At 42.7% G+C, this 24,114-nt stretch overlaps 1 protein-coding gene across 4 annotated transcripts; it reads right to left on the bottom strand.

Moving 5' to 3' along the window:
* Positions 1-382: 382 nt before the first annotated feature.
* On the bottom strand, positions 383-22,247 carry CREBRF (CREB3 regulatory factor). Of its 4 annotated transcripts, none has more exons than XM_053376611.1 (9): positions 22,098-22,247; positions 9,021-9,210; positions 7,952-8,077; positions 5,238-6,312; positions 4,607-4,801; positions 4,182-4,371; positions 3,201-3,274; positions 2,450-2,572; positions 383-1,097 (listed from the first exon to the last, which is right to left on the bottom strand). In XM_053376611.1, exons 2-9 carry the CDS (start codon positions 9,132-9,134, stop codon positions 982-984), a joined length of 2,013 nt encoding a protein of 670 aa, XP_053232586.1. In that variant the 5' UTR covers positions 9,135-9,210; positions 22,098-22,247; the 3' UTR covers positions 383-981. The 4 variants fall into 4 exon arrangements, with proteins under 4 accessions (XP_053232586.1, XP_053232588.1, XP_053232587.1 ...); XM_053376613.1 differs by lacking the exon at positions 22,098-22,247 and adding an exon at positions 21,177-21,436; XM_053376612.1 differs by lacking the exon at positions 22,098-22,247 and adding an exon at positions 19,445-20,140.
* Between the last annotated feature and the right edge of the window lie 1,867 nt (positions 22,248-24,114).

Below are 24,114 nucleotides of genomic sequence, written 5' to 3'. Positions count from 1 at the left end.
AGTAAGATCCCTAACCCTGACCTTTTAAGTTTTTTTCTTTTTATACATTCAGTACAGTATCATGTAAGCTGTGCAAAACTTTACTTAAACTGGCAATCTGCCATATCAGTTGCATTTGTCTTTGGTACAAAAATAAACAATCGCATTAATGTGCAAGTATTTGTTTTCTTCCGGCCAAGTACCGAAAATGAGTTTTCTAGAGCCATCTTTTATACAATACATAGACTCTGTGGCATATCTACATTTTCAACATATTCCTATATACATTCAAAAATTTGTAAGAGCTGGAACAAATACATTAAAACCCATGAGACCATCTATACATCTTCTCTCCCACAAGGGTTTCTTACCATTTTATAGTTACACTTCTCCCCACCCACCCTCCCCTTCAATACAAGGCACAAAGAGTATACATTTTCTTACTTGCACAGACATTTAAATACCGTATCAAGCTCAGAAAACTATATTTTTTTATATGGCACACTAGCGTTTTTGCCAGGTGTGCTATGTACAAGTTATGGTTGCAAAGAAAACTTATTGTTTAGTTTAGAACAAAAGAGCAATTATTCTTGAAAAAAACCTTCTCAATCTGAATTCTAAGTTTTTATTTTTCTTGGAGCATAAACCTGCCATAACGTTTGGCATTTCGCAAGATTTTTACTTGCAAAAAACATGTTTTGCTCCTGCATGTTATATTATCTGGTCCTAGGTAAACTTAATTTAAAAATGAATATGTAGTCACCACATTTATGACAGAAGCAGATTTAAAACTACAAGATTTATGCTCCAAAATGCCAGTAAGCATTTTATACCATGCTTTCACTTATCTTACTACATTGTTATAAAAAGGAAAAAAATGATGGAACTGAAAACTGTGTTTTATAGAACGCTAAATTCACATGCAGACCAGAAATAATTTTACAATGTAGTACATGACACAGGCAGAGCTCTGACCAATGTGAATGGATCAAGTGATGTCTACTAAACTTTTGATGTTGGTATTCGTAGCCCTACAAGGCCTCCTGTAGGATCTCCTTCTGCTGTTTTTTCTAAAACTTGGTTCACAAATTCTGATGTTTGCCCAGATACAGGTGGCCCTGGAAAAATGAATGAAGACATATATTCAGATGTGTGTTTTCTGCCTTCTGCTCATTGATAATTCAAGATTTGTTAGTACCTACACATATAAAATAAGGGTGGGGAACCTAGACCCCTCAGGTCATTCTTGGTCCACCAGGCCTAACTATTTGGCCCATGAGGCTGTTTTGGGCAGGCCACGCCCATCTAACCTACATTTCTATGACAAAGCCCCCTTGCGCAACTTCCCAGGTACAACAGCTGTTTTACTAAAACAAAGGAAATAAACTTGCTTTTAGCAGCACTTTGCTGCCTAGATGCTTTGAAGTTCCAGTTTCACAACTTCAGAGCACCAAATCTCCTGATGTTGTTTGTAACATCAGTTGATTGACAGGTGGGGGGGCCTCACCCACTTGTCGCATTTGGCCTGTGAGGCAGATCCTTATACATATCTGGTGTGTGCAGCCAAGACTGGTTCTGCTTCCCTAGAAAGGATCTTTGTCAGAATTGGTAACAGGTTTGGAAGTCAAAAATTAGGAAGATAGGCCAATAATGAAGAAAAAGAGTAAAATGCACAAACATAAAACCATAAAACCCTGAGTTAGACAGCAGCATTTCCTAGAATATTAAGGAAAACATTCTTCTTGGAATAACAGGTTTGGAATTGCCCAAGAAAGATGTTAAATTATTTTTGCATGCCACGACCGCAGCTAGAATTTTGTTAGTGAAAAACTGGAAAACACAAGAAGTACCAACAGTGGAAGATTGGCAGATGAAGATGATGGACTTTTCAGAGCTGGCCGACCTGACTGGAAGAGTCCGCGACCAGGAGGAGGAGGAAGAACAATTTGAAGACAAATATGAAACCAATTAGAGGTATTACAGGCAGGGCTTTTTATCAGCTAGAACAAGCTGGAACTCAGGTTCAGCACCTCTCCGGTGGGTATCACTGCCATTATAAGATAACAAGGTTTGTTCTGGCACCTCTTCTTAAAGAAAATTGGCACTGATCACAGAGCAATAGGTGATCACAACACCCAAGCAAAACATTCCACACAAAGTTGATTTGCGTGATTAGAGCAAACCTCTTATTTCCTCAGCAGTTATGGGAAACTCAGTGCAATGGAGATGCTTGCTTAAAAAAAAGTTTTTTGGAACAGTATATTCCCTGCCTGAAACATCTGAATATGGCCTCTGCTGTTGTGATGTTAGGTTGTATTAGTTAAAAGCAAGATCTCAGTGATTTTAAAAGTCAAGTCAATGGTAGTGTAGTAGGTGAACATAGTCTAAAGTCATGGTATTTGTGCAAGCAGTTTCCAACATTTAGAAAAACTAATGATTTTTGGTACCATCACACTAGATGTTTACTTACCAAGAGTATCTTTAATAAGTACATCAAGCTTCTGACCCATATTGGCTACTCTGTCATCTTTGGGACTCTGCACTCTGTTCACAATTTCTTGTTTGATAGAGTTGATCACAAACAGCAAGTTATCTGCAAGAAGAGACCAGGCAACAATGTAAGTCTACTGGAATGCACCCTTTGGGGAAGGAAGAATACACCTCCCTTTTTATTCATTTAACATCTGCTATAATGCCCCTTTAATTCAAAATTCTCAAGTCCATTTGAAATAACTAATACAAACACAACAATAAAAAGCGGTACTTAACATAGAACAGACGGGGAAGCCTGAGAAAATAAAAAATGCACTTAAAAGGTATTAATGTAAGCCACAGCTAAACCTCCCTGGGAAAATTACACAAGCAAGGTGTATGGCTAAAAAGGCCTTATCTTCCAGAGGTGCTTGCCAATAGCTATAACAAACATCTGGTGATCATCCAGTCCTACTTCTTTTTCTTTTTGTAAGTCGCTTTGAGTTGCCATGATAAAAAAGTAGCTACCGTAATCAATTTAATAATAATAAAGAACAGATGATACTTTTTTCTGTGGAGACAATAACCTGTCCATTATATATTTGGACCATCAGATTTCAAGCCGCATGAGCTGAGGCTGCAAGTAGACACTGATGGCCTCCTATGTCCAGACAGCATGCTCACAAAAAGCGACAAAGGAAGTTATTTCAAGTTTGCTAATTAAGTCTTTTTCTGTTTTAAAGGCTTACCATATTCAGTGTTGAGACCCCACAGTTTCACCTTGTTGGCTTCATACTGGGCTTTCTTTTTAAGTCGGCAAGCTCTGTGATAATGGAAGGCAAAAAAGAAGCTTAGAATATCCATCTAGTTGTCTTAGAGCATACCTGATGTTACTGTATTGGCAGTCATCAATGCTACACAGATGCCCTCATCCCATCCCCACCTACGTGCACCCCATTCATATAGGTCACCTCTAAATAAATAAATAGCCATTCTCTCACTCAGGTTTGCTGCCCAGAAGTCACCTGGGGCTGCTGCCTGAACGAGAGAAGGCGGCCTCTGGTTGACCAGCAGCGCAGGGCAGGAGACACCTTCTCCCTGCCCCCATCCTGACACCAGTTCTTCTGGGCACCTTTATTGGCCATTGCCCTCCGTGGCCAGTTGCTGCAACCTCATGCACAGTCTCTCCTCAGGAAAACAGGCAGGCAGGCTGGCTTGGGGCAAGCCGGGCAGCAGCCTCCAGCTATTTCCATTTCCCACATGATCTCCCTATTAAAGTGGGGTGCCCCCCACTTTACACAATTTCCCTTATGCACACAGGGGTACGAAGCATAAGCTGTTGGGGGGGGGGAGGACACCTATAATAGCTTAGATTCCCAACACTCATTAAGCCTTGACTGATAACACTACCATAGTCTTATGCAGATGTTTATTGCAAAGTATGACAACTTTTAGACTTAAACAGCATAGCTTAGTGTGAAGCCGTTTGTGTAGGCTGGACATATTACACCATCATAATCAAATATGCCTCAAACATACAACAAAAGCAGGAATGGGGAGAGAAAAATAACCACGTGCTTCAGCACAACCTACTTTTTGCAGTACAATACTAGACTGCAAATGCTTGCCAAAACAGAAGAATCCACTCACCTTGACATGTAGTAATCTTAACTGCTAGTGATATCATTATTATTATTACAGTGATGATGATGATGATGGTGATGCCTTACCTGGAAGCTAGCTTGTTTTTTTCTTTTCTTGACCTTGGTCTAGCTGTTATAGGAAGTTCGCTGACTGGAGTCAAATCACTGATCACTTTATTCAGCTTTCTCAATTCATTCCCAATCTGTAGCAGTTTTTTAGGGTTAGGTGTCAGATCTTCTACATCTGTCCTCCGTGACTTCTTAACAGCATATTTCCCTATGCAAATATATACAAAAGCAGGTTGTCTGATGGGTTGCTAGAATACTGTGAATTACATTCAAATTTTAGAAATAGTTTTTACCCTACAACCTCCCATGGCACTGTTATGATTATTACCCAGTTCAATATATAATCAATTATACAAGTGGAAGGCAAAAAAAATTATGACAAGCTTCTTGAAAGCTGCATATGCACCTGAAAGCAACAACATTTGTTAAGGGACTGCTCTTACCATGATGTAATCCATTCTTCTGATACATGTTACTTGGTAGTGTATCTCGATTCCATTCTGAAGGCCTTAACATTCTCTCCTGTTGTGATGGTGTTAGTTGCTCACTGTATTCCCAGAAGTATCTTCGCTTTCCTCTTTTTCGACAAGATATTGCGGTCATTTCTTTCAAGTCTTCCACAGAATCATTCTCATACCCTAAGAAAGGCATAAAAAGTTGCAGTTCAGCAGTTTCCCCCTTCACCACAGCAAGAGGGGCAGAAAAAAGGTTGCCCAAACCTGCATTAAATGGCTCTAAAGCATTCCATTTAAACTCACCAGATGAGACCATCCTAGTTATTTCTAAACAAGATTCTGAAGCTTGAAAAGAGGACTAGGAAGACAACCATGCAGCATTCTAAACTCTGCATCCTTCTGCCACATTAATCAAAGGCATACTCAGCCGGAAAAACAGATTCTCTACATGGACATGGGAAGTGCCTCTAGAGTTATGACTGAAAAATAATTCACACCTCTTCCACTAACAAAAATGTTATGCGGGTCATCAGCCTTGCCAACATACCCATTCAGAATTTTTCCTCCCCCCCCCCATACCTGCAGTAGACCTAGCTCTAGATTACAAGCTTAAAATTACCTGGTTCAGAGAAAGTATCACTGATGTCATCATCTTTGTCATCCTCATAATCTTCCTCCTCGTCCTCGTTTTCAGAGAGTTCATGCTCACTTCCGAAACCTTCATCGTGATCTTCATCCTCCACCTCTTCCTCTTCTTCTTCCTCCTCCTCCTCCTCTGGATCAGCTTTGCCGGCACCGGCCTGCTCACCCAAACTGTCCGTGACAAAGAGGGAATAGTTGTGTTCTTCCTTTTTCTGCGAAGGATCTGAAACAGAGGTGCTGGCAGAGAGGCTGTTCTCCTCAGCAACTATTCCTGGAGTTTCTTGAGGTGGAGTGAGGAGCAGAGCCTGAGTCTCTTTAAAAGGCAACACTGGACTGTGACTCTGAAGGGAGTCATTCCCTTTCCGCTCTTGTTTCTTTGCTACAGCTCCACAGTAGCAGGTGTTTTCTTTTGCAGCATCAGCGTTCACCTGGCTCATGGAAGACCTGCTCTGCGGTACTGGATTTATCTTTACTTTTGCCTTTTTAACATAATCTTTGCATTCAACATGAATGTTCACTTTCTCATTATTGTATGCGTTGGTCTTGACCATGATTTGTGTGCTTGAATTGGGTTTGCCTCCTTTCAGGGCAGATTCTGATAAAGGTGCCTCAGCCTGGCCCGTCTTGGATGAACAAACGGGGGCTGCTGCTCTGGTTGCAATCTTCTTCGTTGGCAAAGAGGTTAACTGGGTTTGCTTTACACTGAACAGCAATTCAGGGTAGCACAGTGGATCTGAGACAGGCTGAGAGTCCTCACTGTTGAGCTGAGCCAGAGTTGGAGTTTTACTTATCACCTCTTCATCCTGGTACGGGCTTGAAAAGTCATCAAGGCCCAAATAGTCCACCTCTTTTGTTCCCCAGATATCACAGCTGGTTAGTTTGGTGTACTTCGTCAAATCTTCACAGTAAGTGTCCCACTGCTCCCAATTTGCGGGGAAAGAGGTTTCAGTATCCAGAATGTCTGTAAAGGACTCCAGGTTCTCAAGATCTTTACAGTCCTCTACAGAAAGGAGGTTATCCCTGGAACTCTGCTGGTAATCCATTTCTCTGTCCTACAGTGGCAGATGTAAAAATGTCAGTAAATAATGGTAAATTACTTTTCTCTCTGGATTCACCCTCAAGCCACACCACAAAAAGCACTAATTTGCTGGTGACATGCACCACACATACCTACAAAAGCTATTCATACCTCAAGGGAGAAATACTTCAACAGTTGTGATCCTAAAACACACTTACCAGGAAGTAAGCCTCACTGAACACAGTGGGAATTTCAAGAAAACATGCATAGGATTGTGCTGTCTGTCAGCTTTGAATCAAAGGGTTTTAAGAGGTCAGCAGTTCCCATGCCCAGTTCAATGAAAAGCCCATCAATTATAATTGCCTAGAAATAAGTGACTCATCTAGTTTAAGAGTGGAGTTAGTTGTCAGTGACACTGCTAAAATTAGGACAAGAGAGAAAGGGATCACTGATCTCACATTTCTAAAGCACAAAGCTGTATCATCTAGTCTGAAGAATTTTATTTAAGTGCATGAATGAAATACAAAATATCTTATTTGCTTTCTAATCATCTTCATTTGTATTTAACTAATAGTCTTTGACAAGTTCTGTTCAGAAATATTGAAGGAATCAAGCACAATTAGCTTAAGGGAAATATTTGAGCAGAGGCATTTTCCCGATACTTGTAAGTGCACCTACACTATGGACTCCCTGCCTATTGATAACAGGCAGATACCTTCACCGTACCCTGTTTAGGCAAGTTTACCCAGATAGCTAGCACACTGATGTGTGTTTTAATTTGCTTTTAGTTCATTGCCGATTTTAATTTTTTGAATGTTTTAAATTCTTGTTTTTACTGATAATACTATCCTGCAACCATGTGTTTGGCCTTAAGTAAGTGTAAATAGTACTAATAAAGCTCAAATGGCAATAGTTTTAACTACTGAGTGTGGACTTTGGTTAAAGGCAAAGAAAAACAGCCCGAATGGGGAAAAAACCAGATTGCCAACAATTTGCAAGGGAGCTTGTGGCACTTTCTCACTTGGGGGACTTTTCCAGGAGGAGGAGGAGGAGGAGGAGGAGGAGGAGGAGGAGGAAGAAGAAATTATTTATACCCCGCCCTCCCCGGCCAGGACCGGGCTCAGGGCAGCTAACATCAAAGTATGATACATTAAAAACATAAATCAAACAATTGATACAAATACAGCTTAAAATCAAATTTGGAGCAGAATAAAATCAGATGGCAACCCACAGATTATAACTATAGGAGATGGGAACACTGAGTCCTCACCAGGCCCAACAAGAGATTCTACATGGGGCAGGATCAAGAGATCCGCTGGTTGTCTTCCAACTCTGTCTCTATTTCCCTCACTTTTAAAGCGTCTTTTCTAACATTCAACCACTTCTGACTCCTCTTGGATGTAGTGATGTCAGCAATGCCTTGAAGTCTGCTCAAGCACAGTTCTTTTTTTTACTTCTTTCTTGGCCAGCTTTGTCAGCCTTTCATTGGCAAGAAGCCACTGTTGCTGGGCTCAGGAACTGAGGATTCATCAATTAGTGATTAAATTTAATAGAGAAGCAAAGCACAGCAAACTGGCCTTCAGTGCACAGGTTGCTGCAAGGCACACCCCTTCTCGTTTGAGAGAGGCTAAGCTGTGCTTTATACAGTTCAGAGAAAAATACAAGCAACTTACCACTTCATACATGAAATCTGGATCAGAACTGTTAGCCAACAGATCTGTGCTCATCAGAGTCTGTTCTGAAAACATGTGGTTTCGAAAGGCATCCCCAAAAGGAGGGTCCATTCCACTCACACTAGGCTGCAACAGAATGTTAATAATTTGTAACACAAACAACCAGTTTGTAACAAAGAAACATTAAATCCTACTGGGCGATTGCTAGCATTTTCCTTTAATGTGGTACATATTCCATCTTTCTTTAAATGGTAGCACCTTATTACAACAGTCACTCAGGAGCCACAGCTTGGGTTTAGCCAGTTTTAAAACATGTTCTGCATATTTGCTAAGCTAAACAAAAGAAAACTGGCTGGTGAGCTATCCCTTTTCTCACTGCCTATACAGTGGTACCTCTGGTTGCGAATGGGTTTCGTTCTGGAGGCCCGTTCACAACCTGAAAAGCCCGCAACCTGAAGCGCTGTATCTGCGCATGTGCAGGGCGCAATTTGGCGCTTGTGCACATGCGCGAAGCGCGATTTAGCGCTACTGCGTATGCGCGAGCAGTGAAACCCGGAAGTAACCCTTTCCGGTACTTCCGGGTCGCAGCGGGATGCAACCTGAAAAAACGTAACATGAAGCAAACATAACATGAGGTACGACTGTATATTAAGCAATTCTCTGGAAATGTATATGTACAAAGGAAGGCCAATGCCTATGTTTCCCATACCTCTGTTCCCATTATATTCTCTTTGGCATCCGGAATCAGATAATTGCTACATGCTAGATTCACATGTCATGGAAAAGCAGAAGCAAGAAGTTCCTAAAGCACTCAACGTTGGCTGCACCCAGTGGTGTGGCTCAGTGGTGGCAAGGCTCCATCAGCGGAACAAGGAGGCAGGAATTTCCATCAATTCTCTTTCCCCTTGCTGTCCCCCCAACCCAATGAACTCTCTGAAATAGAAATTTGTTTTCTTCCCTATTCTGCTGAGATAAGCTCTACTGCCACCTCAAAACACATAAAATTAAAACCTAAGTAAAATTTATTGACTTCTTATATCAGGTAAGCGAATATAATACTGGGTATTACCTGAGGCATTTCCAGGCCCAGATCCCCCAAGCCTAAGTCCAAACTTGTTCTTTTCTTTGCTTGCAAATTCCGTTCCAGCTTTTCTTCAGGGTCAATAGGCAACATATAACTCATGCAATGGAGATTCACAGATTTATTTTCCTAGAAAAAGCTTCGTGTCGACTACATGGAACTTTTCTCTGGGGACTTTCTGCATGAAATAAAACCAAAACCAAATATTCAGTTTGCATTGAAATGAAGATTGCTTGATAATTTCTGAACAAAGAAAGTTTCCACAACCTAATACCCATGAATCCTAATGTCAGAACTGAGCAAGTACACCAATTTCAGTTTGAACACTGTTTATGAGATTTTTTACATAGCGTGATCTGAGTCCATGATTTTATGACGTCCAAGAGGACAAGTCCCTGCCTTGAGGAACTTGGGCAGGTACCTGCTCTCTTGGACTTCATAATTTCATCACAGGGGAGAAAGTAGATAAAACAGAGAAAGAAGATGTGTTCAGAGCAATGAGAGAAGTGAATGATTTTGGCAGCAGAGCAAGGGCTAGAGCTGAGGGGACCACCAGAGAGGATAGGGCATGAAAATCAGGAGTACTTGTTGAAGAGGCACAGTGCAACGACTATATTTATGAAATGTTGAAATGGAGAATGACATGATTTGACAATGGACTGAATATGTGGACGTATGAGGCAGGTGGTGAGGGGGTTCCTGAGAATGATCTTAATAGCTGGTGTTCCATTAAGCATCCATGTTTCAAGCTTTTCGGAACTTTAAAGGTCAGTACTAGCACTGAGAATTGTGTTTGGAAACAAATCAGGTGGCAGTGCTGCTGTTTTAAGACCGGCCAGAATGGTTCTATTCGCTTAGTCACGTTCTGTAATCTAGTTGATGTATTCTGAACCAACTGCAGTTTCCAAACAGTATTGAAAAGCAGCTCTATGTAGAACGCATTGCAGTAATCCAAACAGGATGTTACCGGGACATGGTTAACTGAGACTCGGCTGTTCAGAGAGCTACAAGCCTCATTTTAATATTACAAGGCATATTCTAGAATAGCATCTGTTTGTGTTCCCCCCAAGATTTTAATATGTAATATTATTTTATAATGTATGTTTATAAGACCGCTGTTATAGCTGGAAAAATTGTAGGTTAACTTGTTTTAACCCCTCATATTATTGGAATGGTTAAGGTATATTTTCTACTGCATGTAAACTACTTTTTAATATTCAGTGGTAGTTAAATTCTATTATTTGTCTTTTTTAATTGCCAGTGCCAGAAGAAGGAAATTAAAATGTTCATATAAATCCCAACGTGTCCACTCACAGGAGACACTGATCAGGGTGGCTCTGCATGATCGACTACTCAAGATTTCTCTTCTTCCAAGCAGCCTCTGCTGGTGACTATGTATTTTGCCCTACTCTGTATCAGGTGTGACCAAATTATCTCATAACTCCTGATACAGAAAGGCAGCAGACTGCCCTCAGAGGTAGAACACCTAGAACAGTAACTCATACAGAACCATGAGGTAAGAATGGATAGTTTTTATTCTAACACCTTTTAAAGCCAAAAGCTTTTCATATGAGGGTGAAGCATGCCTCAAAATTCAATTAAAAGGAAAGGAGACATGACTCAGGTATGGTAAGTGGTGTCCTAAGATGCATATGGAAGATAACTGACCAGCTTTGTGCTGCAGCAGGAATAATTGTCATTAATATGAGCGCAGTAAAACACTCAAAAAGCCACAATGCACCATAATCATGCTTTAACAAGACAGAGTCCCAATAATGTCTTGCTTCCAATAAATCTACTTTTTTGACAACTATGCAATGGATCACCCATTTAAAGTTGAATAATAATACTTGTCCTAGAATTTCTAGCTACTCCAGCTTCCCTGCCACCCCTGAAACCTGATGTTTAAGCTTTTTGGCAGATCGCCTCAAGGCACCAACTGTGCAAACCTTCAGCATACCACAAACAGCAAGATTATGCAAAGGAACATCTATAGAATAACCCACTCAGCACCATGGCGCTTCACAATGGGTTGCTGTAATGAATTTGCTTGTTAGTTCAGAAGCAAAAGCCCCCAATTAAAATCAATTCACTGAAAAAAGTCCTCAAAGTTTCTTCTTTTTTATCCAGAAAGCTGGAGGTAAAGCAAATGACTGCCATAAAACAAGAAAAATCTTCTTCTGCTTGTTTAAGGATTGTATGTTCATAAATTAAAATTGGCATACCTATCATTCCAATATCCTGCCTCCATTCTACATGCCTCATTATGCCTCTTTTCCTGAAAAAGCTAAATTTAGTACAGTATAAAAGATGCTTCAGATCAGCTTGAAAGCTCGTGAATTCCCATACAGTGGTACCTCGGGTTAAGAACTTAATTCGTTCTGGAGGTCCGTTCTTAACCTGAGGTACCACTTTAGCTAATGGGGCCATCCGCTGCCGCTGTGCAATTTCTGTTCTCAACCTGAAGCAAAGTTATTAACCCGATGTACTATTTCTGGATTAGCGAAGTCTGTAACCTGAAGCGTCTGTAACCCGAGGTACCACTGTACAAGAATTAAGTTTGGGTTCAAACTGGACCATGAGTCACACAGCAGCAGGCAGGCAAACAAACAGAGTTGCACAAGGACAGGCCTGGTTCTGACCACCACTTAAACTAGTTCCTTTAGTTGCAAAGTGGAGAACATTAGAAGAATGCTTTATCTACATTTACTGGTTAAGAAAATAAAAGTCATTTATCTCTTACACCCAATTTATGTGCAAGAAAACTCCCCTGAAGCATTTTAATCCATGTGCCACCAGTATGATCATAGACCACAAGACTATAAAACAAAAAGAGCTCTAAAATTTGAAGCTATCTCCTCACACACAGCTTTAATTTTACAAACCTGCAGTCATTTCAAAAGCTTCTCTGGATCAATTAACTTCCACTGTACAATTTAAATATTGCCTAAGGATCACAACTTGAGAGCACTGAGCACTCTATGCAATACTTTGAAACATAAGGAACAGGATTAAAGGAATGATTTCTAATGTGATACCTGGTGATTTATAATCTAGAACCATAAGAGCAGAACTGTTTTACTGATATTTTAGAGAATCTTCTTCAATTTAAGCTTCTGCTAACGACAAAGCTCCACACTTTGTGCAACAATCAAATTTGTCACCTGGCCACCTCCTGGCAAATAGAAGAGGAAGAAATGGGGCTCCATGATCACTGCAGATGGTGACAGCAGTCACAAAATTAAAAGACGCCTGCTTCTTGGGAGAAAAGTGATGACAAACCTAGACAGCATCTTAAAAAGCAGAGACATCACCTTGCCGACAAAGGTCCGTATAGTTAAAGCTATGGTTTTCCCAGTAGTGATGTATGGAAGTGAGAGCTGGACCATAAAGAAGGTTGATCGCCGAAGAATTGATGCTTTTGAATTATGGTGTTGGAGGAGACTCTTGAGAGTCCCATGGAATGCAAGAAGATCAAACCTATCCATACTTAAGGAAATCAGCCCTGAGTGCTCACTGGAAGGACAGATTGTGAAGCTGAGGAGGCTCCAATACTTTGGCCACCTCACGAGAAGAGAAGACTCCCTGGAAAAGACCCTGATGTTGGGAAAGATTGAGGGCACAAGGAGAAGGGGACGGCAGAGGACGAGATGGTTGGACAGTGTTCTCGAAGCTACCAGCATGAATTTGACCAAAGTGCGGGAGGCAGTGGAAGCGTGCTCTGGTCCATGGGGTCATGAAGAGTCGGACACCACTAAACGACTAAACAACAACAAAATAGTCAGCACTGGTTTTGAACCCATGGATCAGGGGTTAGGACCATCAAGTTGAAGGGCCAAATGTGCCCCTCCACCCCTCGCTGTCTAGTCATTCTCTCCAGGCCACACCCCTCATTAGCTCTACTTCATACCTTCCTTGAAGCTTTTGCCTGGCTGGATTGTGTCCTTGAATTCTTATAATGTCTCTTGCTTCTCTGAGTGGATACAGAGAGGTATGTGAGTTTATGTAGATGCTAACCTATGGTATGAAAGTAAAATTTGCATCTGATGCTCTCACTGCGTTTGTCTCTGGCCCTGCCTACCACTGGCACATGGCCTCTGGAAGGTTGCCTGCAAGGGAATACAGCTCTTGGGTTGAAAACAATTCCCCATCCCTGCCATCTAACTTACCTGTAGCAAACACGTGCAATGGAAGCGACAAGTGTGTATTCTGAAAACACCCAGGTGCAACTCAGTCAAGCCATGGTATTCTCAACCTTCATGCAAAGTATGAGGCCACCTTTGGAAGCCATAAGCATTTCAGTTACAAAAGGGAAGAGACTTCTTGGCTTATCACATCTAGCAGTTGTACCTAGAATACAGATTCTGTCCTTATTACTCTTCTGACTTGTCAATGAGTTCTAAACTTTTTCCTGCACAAAAAACTTTAACGTGGACAATTATGTCAAAGAAATTTGTGCAAAACATGAAACTAGTTTTAGCATTATTTTCACCACCTGGTTTTAGAAATTTTGGAGGACCAAAATGCTAGTTAACAACATAAGGTATACATGCCCATATTTTCCCAATATTTTCCTTCTCATAAGATACCATCAAGGCTAAATTAGATATGATGTTAAATGTTTGGAAGCAATTAACTTGCACACTTTGGGTTATGTAAACAGCAGCCATAGCAAAGCCTGAGTAGCCAAAGGCATCATGGGGGAGGGGAGAGTTTCACATTTTCCCCCTGGCAGGTATGACAAAAATCACATATCTGAAGCTGTTGTTCACATTTCTAGAGAAGCTTCAACTTGGAGATAAAAATGTGCACATTAATTGCATTCACACAATTAACACTATGTCTAGTTCAACCCTCAAAGAGTATCAAACAATGACAAATTGTATCCAGATGTTTTACTCTTAGAAAACTTGCTTTTTCTTCTTCTTGATGATGTAGGGGACCATGAGGATTATTTTCCTCAAAATTACAAACTTTCTGGAAGCAAGTTCCCTCCTCTCTCGTTTGTATCTGTGAGTTCTTGCTCCTACCATTTTTTTACTGTCTTACAGAAGGTGGCCTTTCAAGCAGAGTGTGGTATTTATAGAAAGATCTTTTTTTCTGTCTGCTGCCTGGTGTACAGAACACTTTAGAGTCAAGACTTGAAATGCACAAAAGAATCATCTGCTCTATTAATAGCTTTCAAAAACAACTTTAGCATTCAAGACTGTGGTGCCAGATTACAAAAACTGTTTCATGCTATGAATGTGTCCTTATGAAAGAATTCATGTCCAGTAGCTAACTGGTTACGCAGTGATACTTTGCTTCCGCACATTACATAAGCGTGTTGGCAAATACTAGTCCATATCACTGCCAGCTAGCTTGTCAGTCTATTTTAAGACAGAGGTACCTATCCCCAATCCTGTAGACAACAGTCAAAATTTCATCTTCCTGGCCACTGTGAAGTGTGAGGTCTTCTGCGTTCACTACAAAGTTTTCTTCCCCTCAGTACTGTGAACAAACTCCCAAAGGTAAATTGATTATGGAGTTATAATTCTGTAGAAGACACGCCATATTGCACTGAACCCTAAACTATGAATTCAGTGCTGTCCATTTTGAGGAAGGCCACATGCCAAGGAGAGTCATTTTGTGGTAGTGCCCGTGGTGCAACCTTAAAATTTCAGAAATGCTCATGGGCCCCCAAAAGTTGAGGACCCCTCTTAGGGCCTACATATTTTTTTTATACATGTCCCGGCAGGGGGCGATGGTAAGGGATGACGTATTAAAACTACCGTACTTTCAGTAATGAGCCATTAACTCCCCACCAGTATTTACAAGAGTTAAAAAGAAACACTTGACTCAGAAACGTCATTTACTGAAAACACCAAATTTGCTCAGCTGCAGTAAAAGAACCACTATATACGGTAGTACTTTGAACATTAGATGCACTTTAGAAATGAACTATGGAAACAGGCAAATTTGATTTTCATTTTATCATGGCTATGAATGAAAACACTTTCTGTTTCTCCTAAAAACTTGAAATCCAAACAGAACAGAAAGTGAAATAGCTAAGCAATTATGCAACTGATACATGTTCCAAAAAAAACAACAACAAAAAATAACAACAACAAAAAACTTTTAGTAGGGGAATAGTTTAGAAACAAGGATTGGGAAATCTTCAACGATCAAATTATTTTCAATTTGTGCTCTAATTCTGAAACTAACAATTAGTAGGGTGATATTTTTAATCTTGCATTTTTAGCTGTCTGCTGTTGGTACTGCCTCTATTCTGGCTTGATCATGAGGTAACTAGGAAATTTAGCATCCAGCAATTTGAGGAGGGAAGGTGGAGGGTGCCTCCATTCCAGTTAATGCAGGTAAGGGGAGAATACAGGAATTACAGGAGTGACAGGAATTGCTGGTGCCAGTGAAAAGGTCAGCTAAACATTTGCCTAGCCCTTCTTCTAAGTCCTTTTCCCAGCCATGGCTCAAGATGCCTTGCTAACTTGTTCTTGGACTCACAAGGTATTGCTGCTTAATAATTAAGAAAATTTGATTTGATTATGGATGATGAAGCTATCCTGACTTGTATCACCAAGACATGGATCGATAAGCTGAGAGCAGATCCCTCTCAGTTGTGTACATCTGAGCAGTCTGTGCAGAACTACCACAGATTGGGCATCGCCATGGGCTATAAAGATCGCATCTGCCTCTGCACGCTTCTGAATGGATTCCAGTTCTGAGCATTTGTACCTGGGGTTCATAATTCCAATAGTGCTCCAACAACTCAGTCTAACAGTCTCCTTATCTAAACTTAGGTGGTCTTAGATTGGTGCTCAGAACTCCCCTGCACATGGACCTTAACATGCTGAGGCTGCTATGACAATCATGGGGGCTGTACAGATCAAATATTTTACTTGGGTTTTCTCATTTGGTCTAGGAGGGTGGTTTAATTTGATTTCCTAGTCAAAGCCACTCCTTCCTGTTGAGGTTCAGACTGATAACAGCCATCCCTCTCTGAAGGGTGGTGTACCAGTGTGAACAGCCTGACCCTGAAGATCACTCAAGAAACCTCCTGAGGAGGTTTTCATTGGCAAAGCTGGTTTCACACAGAGATGAGTCTGGGACTGGACATGGTTGCTCCTAAACATCCTCTTCTACTAGTCACAGCTCAATGATTTTTCAGTGAGCTGGAAGTAATGAAACGAAAGGGTGATGAAACCGAGAAAAGGATAGGGACATAGATGGTGGAAAACTCAAAGAGTTTGATGACATATGGCTAAAACACACAATCAAGCCTACTCTGTGAGAGATGGTAGTGAAGAAACAATGCTTCAGCCATTATTGCACCTGTCCAGTGCCATTCAATAGAACTTTCCTAACTAATTTAGGATCCACTGCAATCTGGCCACCAGGAAGAAATTAAGGAACCATCAAAAGCCACCTATGACATGCTTACTAAGCACTTAAAGCAGGGGTGTATAATCTGCACTCCTCCAGATGTTGTTGGACTACAAATCACATCAGCCACAGCCAGCACAGCCAGTGGTCAAGGAGGACAGATGCTGTAGTTCAACAACATCTGGAGGGCCTCAGGTTAGCCACCTTTTAAACGATAAAATTACTTGTAATCACTGTGACTTATGTCTCTGTTAACACAGTTCAGTCATCATATTTGCCCAGGTGCTGAGTAAAGAGTGACTTGCCATATGTGACAGGATTGCCCTGTCCTCCTGGCCACTGCTCCTGGATGAGATTTTTTTAAAGATACTGACTGCTATGCCATTTAATATTCAGAATTTCTATGTGGTGCACATAAAATGTTTTAAAGGCCTTACAAAGAATAAAAACAATTAAAATTTATCACAGGAACAGAATTTGGGGGAAGAGTACTTCCAGAAGGCAAGTCAACCAGTCAGCCAGCTGCTGCTTTTCTAGACAGCCAGAATCTGCTTAGACACAATGATATAACTGTGCTATAGGAACTATGACTTTAAAATTTGTGCTTGCTTTCCCATCCTCCCACTTATTCTTTTTTTCTCATGTGTCATCTCTTTTTAAATTGTGACTCTGAGGGCAGAAGCCAATTCACTACTGATTTTGGAAAGCTGCTCCGAGAGTCTTTTTGGCTAAATTGTGGGGTATAACTGTCTTAAATAAGTAAATAATTGTTCCTCCATTGCCCCTCAATGCTCATTAGCCTCAAGTAGGACTTTAACCCTCAGGGCCCAAGAGGTAATGAGCGCCTCTTCATGATAAGTGGCAATCATGAGGCTGCTCCTGAAAAACAAAAATACTAAATTCTTTACAGTATTAGGAAAAAATCTCTTTAAGGAACAGAATATGTTTTCTTCTTGAATGATGCATTTAAAGTTCTCATCGAACCACTAAAAAGTGCTAAAGAACAATGGTATAAGTTGGTTTTCCAGTGCACTGGTTGTCTCCAGTTGCCTCAAACATGATTGAGATTCTATTCCCAAACAAGGAATATGATACCTTGCTATGGCAGGCATAAAAGCTGCCAAAGAAAGAAAATGATTATTTTGTAAATTGAAATAATGTGGAAGTGGAACTGTAATTCATATAGAGAAATCCCTCCTCACTACAACCCCACTATGCACTGCCAACAAGTACTGTAACAGGAAAGCAGAATTGCCTGCACTTACAGCATCACCCAGCTTCTTTTCAGTGTTGGCATATGAATACGGTATTTAAAGAGTACCTCCTGCTCCCAGTGTTACATGTAATGAAAGCCCCTCACTTCCATGCAACTAGGACAATGTACCAGGAGGCGTACAGACTAAATCCTGCACCCTGTAATTAGACAAAGCAAAAGGTTTGGGAGTCTTTTGATTCTACCATAATACAGTATTTAATATTCTCCCATCGAGCCCTTAAAAAGTTTTAACTTGACATTACAGTGGTACCTCAGTTCAAGAACAGTCCTGTTTACAAACGATTCGGTTTACGAACTCCGCAAAACCGGAAGTAGTGTCTTGGTTTGCAAACTTTACCTCGGTCTAAGAATGGAATCTGAACGGTGGAAGGGCACCAGCGGTGGCAGGCCTCATTAGGGAAAGCGTGCCTCGGTTTAAGAATGGTTTCAGTTTTAGAATGGACTTCCGGAACAGATTAAGTTCGTAAACCAAGGTACCACTATACTTGTATTGCTTTTGCAAGTGAGCAAGCCTTCAATACAGGTTAACATTCTAACTTTACAGAAAGAAAACCAAACAAAAATAAAGAGCACATGGCATACTACTGTGCTCCACCAATACTCAATTACAAATGTTAAGCTTAAAAACAAGTAAAGAAAGGAACCTAGCATTGAGGGAATCCACAGTACAAAGCAAATCTGCAACACAGAACAGCAGAACTTGCCTTATATGGAATCAAACAACTGGCATATCTAGCTTGTATTGTCAATACCAACCAGCAGCTGTTCTCCAGGGTTTCATACAATAGTCATAGGAACATAGGAAGACCACTGGTCCATCTTACAATGGCTGTAGGTCTCCAGGGCTTCAGGCAGAAGTGTTTCCCAGTCCTACATAAAGATGCTGAAGACTGAAGCTGGGACCTTCTGTGGAGATGCTCTACCACCAAGCTACAGCTCTTTGTCAAGCTTTTGTTTGTTTAGGAACTGCGGCATCACATGCAACAATGACTGTATATGTGGCAAAGAGTAAGGTACCAGAGCCAAAGCAGCAGCTTTAAACTCAAGTAGCAACTCCTTGGACTCAGCCATAGTAAATTCCACACAAGATACTGGCTGGACATACTTCATTTGGAAGTATTGCACCATATGCAGGATAGGAGGCTGAGAGATAAATAGGACAAAAAGTAATCTTACAAGAAGCTTGCACAAAAAACTGAGGTTGCTTCAGTGACCTCTGCAGAGATAATACCATCCGTCCAGTACTGGTTGCAGAAGAGAAGGTAGCCCTTCTACATCATCACAAAATACAGGCATTTAAAATAAAAACACATTAACCTCTCTGGTTTATACCTTAAGATAGTGGTTCCCATACCCCTTCTCATCACTTGAAAATTCCTGAGGGTCTTGGCAGACCACTTTATGATTTTTCTGCCTGTGGTACCGGTAGCAATACACTGTGCTAGATGCTGTATAATTTTTAATTGCATTTTTATTGGGGTGTTTTTATTTCTTATATTCTTTTCTTATATTGCACCTTATTGTATTACATTCTGAATTCAAATTGCAATAAAATACAATATAATAAAAATACAAATAAAAATCAATGCAAATATTTAACACAGACATACTACGAACCACCTGAATGAAGCTCACTGACCACTGGTGGGCCACTGACCAGTTTAGGAACTCCTGCTTTGAATGCATTGATCCTGAACAGCAATATAGAAGCCACTTAAATAAATAAAATCACTGAACTATAGCAAGATATACAGACCTTGTCTCTTTAACTGTATTCATTTTATTCCATCCCTGGGCTTGGTTATGTGTCTCGATAATGATTTATAATGGTGCACATTTTTCCTGCATGGTGTTTCTTTTTAAAGCAACAAAATATATTTAGCTTTATAATGGCTTGCTGCAGGTATAGACATTCCTGTGCTTCTGCAAGGACATAAATAAGCTGGAGTTCCAAATATTAAATAATAATACGAAAAATTACATGGAGCATGATTATTGCAACTCGTGTGAATACTAAAACCGTTCACGTGAAAAGGAACTGCCCCCTTTTCCAGAGAGAAAGGTGACGGGTAGATAGGAAACCGCCCCTATAATGGAAATGTGCTTCTCTAAAAACTCATGGCAACTGTGACCTGACTCTCGCCTGCTTTTTGCTGCATGCCCACATGCCTGCCCCAAAATACTTTGGCGGCGGCACAACAGAGTTGGCATGACTTTTTTTCACTGCAGGAAAAGGAGCATTAAATCCAAGTCGTCCCTGCAGCCTACAGAAACTTGCTCTGCCCAGGGCTCGCCTGCTCTACGGGGTGGGGACGGGGCCTTCAGCAACCTCTTAAACTCCTGCCCCTTTTTATTTTATCTCCCCGATGCCACAGCCCCCCTCGTCTAGGCTGACCCACTAACACACCTCCCATCCAACATGGCCGCCCCACCAAACGCACCGAAACACAGCCGACCGAGTTGTCACTTGGCCCCACCCCCTCCCTGGTCGCATTGGCCCGCCTAATTCCAAGCCCCGCTGCCATTGGGTTGGTTCCCCGTCAGTCTCTCTGCCCAGTGGCCTCCCCCAAGCTAGCATGAGGCGACATGTAAACAAATCACTTTCTGGATGTTCCGAAGCGAGCGGGACTCCGCCGGCCCACGCCCTCCGTCCTCCCCAAGCCAAGGGCGGGGAAGGGATCCGGGGGGAGAAGGGGAAGGAAGCCCCCCAAGCACCTGACCCGCGAGGGCAGCGACATTCTTTAGCCACAAGATCACTTACGAAAGTCATAAGGAGTGGGTGGAAGAGAAGGCAGCTGTGACTTGTCTTTGTGGGTGGGGTGGAAAAGAGGAGCAGTGGAGAGCAAGAACGAGAGGGGGATCCGAACAGACTGCATGTCCCCCTGCATGAAAGGGGTGCCAGCAAGCCTCGGGTTCCGCCCCCCTCCCCTTGTGGGGCCAAACTCAGTTGTCACTTTCCCAAAGTCCTATCATTGCAACGAAACTGAGGATTTCTCTCGCACCTCACAGAGACGCAGAGTATCACGAGACTGAACTGACCGATTTTCATCCTTTTCTGCTAACGCCTCTTTTGCATAAGACAACAAATACAACATTTCTTTCTTGGACTCCGCACGGTTTACTTGGTTTCCATGTTCTACTCTCTTGGCTGGACCATGGCAAAGACAGGAGGACTCAGGCAATCTCCCGAGAAGTTTCACTTCCCCACCCCTCATGCAGTCTAAGCAGGCAATAAAATGGGAACACGTGTAGCCTTTAGGTGTAACACGATTTGAAGCAAAAGGATTCTGGATGTTTGTCTCTCCTAATCTTGACCGCTATTTAGTAATAGTTCATCATTAACCTTCTTTTCCTTCGTTCCTTTTGCAACAACGACTTCTGGCAACACATTCATCCTTAAAGGATTCAGCTTTTCTGGGAGACGAAAGATCTGAACCGACACAACTGCACAACTCAAGATCTTAACTCCTTTCGTTCTAGATACCTACCCCAGCCTGAGAGGAAACGTGTGGACGACTGCGAAAACGAGGCAAACAGCTTATCATCCTCCACCTTGTCATAAACATATCAAGGCACCTTTTGAAACAACCAGGTTGAACTACGTCTCTCAAGATGGAAATAGGGCAGAAGATAAGCACTGGATTATTCTAACTACCATTACAGAAGCCCACAGTATCACCACACCTACCATCAGCTACCTCCTACATCTTACAAGGAAAAGGAAACTTACAAAATCAAAAGCTTCCCCAAACTCCCCCTTCCCCACGCCTCTCCCTCCCATGCTCCTCTGCAGTCCTAGGAGAAGGCAAAGCCTCCCAGCGAGACAACCAAGCAAGTACACGCCCCTTTCTTCCATATCCTTTCCCATGTAGGGGCGAGAGGCCAAAAGAAACCAGAATTGCTTTCGCTGCAGGAATCCTGCACAATCGCTGCTAGGATTAAGGGGACGCTCCGGGGGGCGCGCAGCCCCTCGCCCTCCTTCCTTGAGTAAAGACCACACACCAAGCTTAATCCCCCAGCCAGCAGTTGCTCCCGCAGCTGCCTCCACGCCCCCTTTCCGAAGCAAAAGCTGCGGCAGAAGAAACAGCAACTTTAGATCTCTCCTCCCGACACGATCGCTCTTTCCTCCGCAGCCTCCCCAGCAGAGGACTCTCGCCTCCCGGGGGCAACAGCAAGACAAACTCCCCGCACCCCCCAAAAAAGGGGGCGCACGGCAACCCCGCCTCTCTCCTTCTGCCTCCCACCAGCCCGGGCCTTTTCGGAGAGCTGCTGGGACTTTCAGCGTCGCTTCTCTGCCCTCCTTCCGCGCTGGGGCATTACGGCCACCGCTACACCCCCTTCAAGCTCCTGCCCCCCACCCTCCGCCTCGGGGGCTCCAGCCTTTCCCGCCTCACCCTCAGGCCCCTTACCTGGCGCCCCGTCCCAGCGGGGTAATGGGGGGTGTCTCAGTGGGGGCCCCCACTTCTGCTGAGGCTCCAGCCCTGGCCCGGCCCCTCCATGCCGCTCTGGGGTTTGTTTTGTTTATGTCCCTTCCTGACGGGTTCCCGGAAATCGCGTGACTCGCCCCCATCACGTGGGCTTTTTATTAAAAAAAAAACCGGGGGAGGGGAAGGGAAAAGCAAAGCCAGGAGAAGGCAGAAAGTGAGGAAGCCAAGGCCACCAATCAGAGAGCGAGGAGCCGAGAGCCAATCAGCGGCCGCAGAAACTGTTTTCCCTTCTCACGTGACCGCTTCAAGTGAGAAGGGCGGGGGAGGATAGAAGGAAGAGAACGTTCTGTTCTCAGCTCGGAGCGGCGGCGGCGGCGGCGGCGGCGAGCACGAGAGAGGCACGGCTGTGGCAGCTGCTAGTTTCGAGCCGCACGGCGAGCTCGCAGGAGAAAGGAAGAAGTGGGATCAAACTCTGCATTCGGCCGAGCATTTGCTATGGCAGGGATAGGTTACCTGTGGTCCTCCAGGTATTTATGGACTACAGTTCCCATCATCACTGGTGGAAACCATCGTCTGCAGGCCTCAATATACAGCGACAATTTATAGGAAATAGATTCAAGGGATTTTTTTTGTTCTAAAGGTACACAACTGAAGATACTGCAGAGCAAAAATGAGCATTCCTCCCCAGTGCTTAACTTTGCAAGTGCTTCTAGTGTCATGATGATGCTCCTCATAGGAAGGCATTAAGAGCTGTGCTTCTGTGGAAATCGCCACCAGGCTTTGGGTTTGGTGCTTCTTTCTCATTGCTTGCTCTTTTGCAAACACAACTTTGTAAGGTGAGTTGCAACATTGTGCCAGTGGATGCAACAGGACTTTCCCTTCCTCCACTGCCTCCTGGCCCCTGCAGTTCCCTATACCCTCCAAAACAGATTTATGGGGGCTGTAAGGAAGGGATGCGGGTGGCACTGTGGGTTAAACCACAGAGCTTAGGGCTTGCTGATCAGAAGGTTGGCGGTTCGAATCCCCACAATGGGGTGAGCTCCCATTGCTCGGTCCCTGCTCCTGCCAACCTAGCAGTTTGAAAGCACGTCAAAGTGCAAGTAGATAAATAGGTACCGCTCTGGTGGGAAGGTAAATCGTGTTTCCGTGTGCTGCTCTGGTTCACCGGAAAGCAGCTTAGTCATGCACCACATGAAATTAGAAAGCACCACATGACCAGGTACACCAGCTCCCTCGGCCAATAAAGCAAGATGAGCGCCGCAACCCCAGAGTCGTCCGCGACTGGACTTAACCTTCGGGGGCCCCTTTACCTTTAGGAAAAGAAAAATGCCCCTTTGTGCACATGGAAGTCTGTTGCACAAGCAGGATGCCACAACTGGATGTCACTCATAGCGGCAAAGGTTTATTAGCTCCCTTTCCCTGTTTTCCAGAGCTAACTGTGGCTATGTGTCCACTGCAAGGATTTGAGCTTGTTACAAAACCATACCTCACTGCTTAGTAATCTCACATTCAGTCATCTGTATAACTTTCCCACAGTGCTATTTTTGAAGAGGACCTTACAGCAGTCTAATAACTTGTTTACATATGGATTACTTGCTGACTTGTGCACAAACAAGCCTTCCTAATTCCAAACACCCCCCAGCTAGGACTTTCACATCTTTGTCAGCTCAAGCAACGTTCTGCAATGAGTCTCTTTAAACATTCAGCTGCCAGCCATGAGCATGCATGTGTTCAGAATTGCGTTCAAAAGCACATTCAAAAGCACAGCCACTCCCAAGTATTATTCCCACAATACATTTGCATGATCACTTTAGAAGTCTGCCATGCACAAAACATCACAAAAGCTGCTTTGTAACCATATTCATTCCTAATATATGCTTCTAAGCAAACCAGCTGATGAAGCAAATTATATGCGGGTTACCCAGTCACTTCATTATTTCATAAACATTTGTAAATTCTATCCTGAACTTAATATGGCTTAAGGAACAATTACACTATT

The sequence above is a fragment of the Podarcis raffonei genome, chromosome 2 (assembly GCF_027172205.1).
Source record: "Podarcis raffonei isolate rPodRaf1 chromosome 2, rPodRaf1.pri, whole genome shotgun sequence".
Classification (NCBI taxonomy): domain Eukaryota; kingdom Metazoa; phylum Chordata; class Lepidosauria; order Squamata; family Lacertidae; genus Podarcis; species Podarcis raffonei.
Note: the sequence above shows the minus strand (reverse complement) of the source record. Positions and strands in the feature narration are given on the sequence as shown.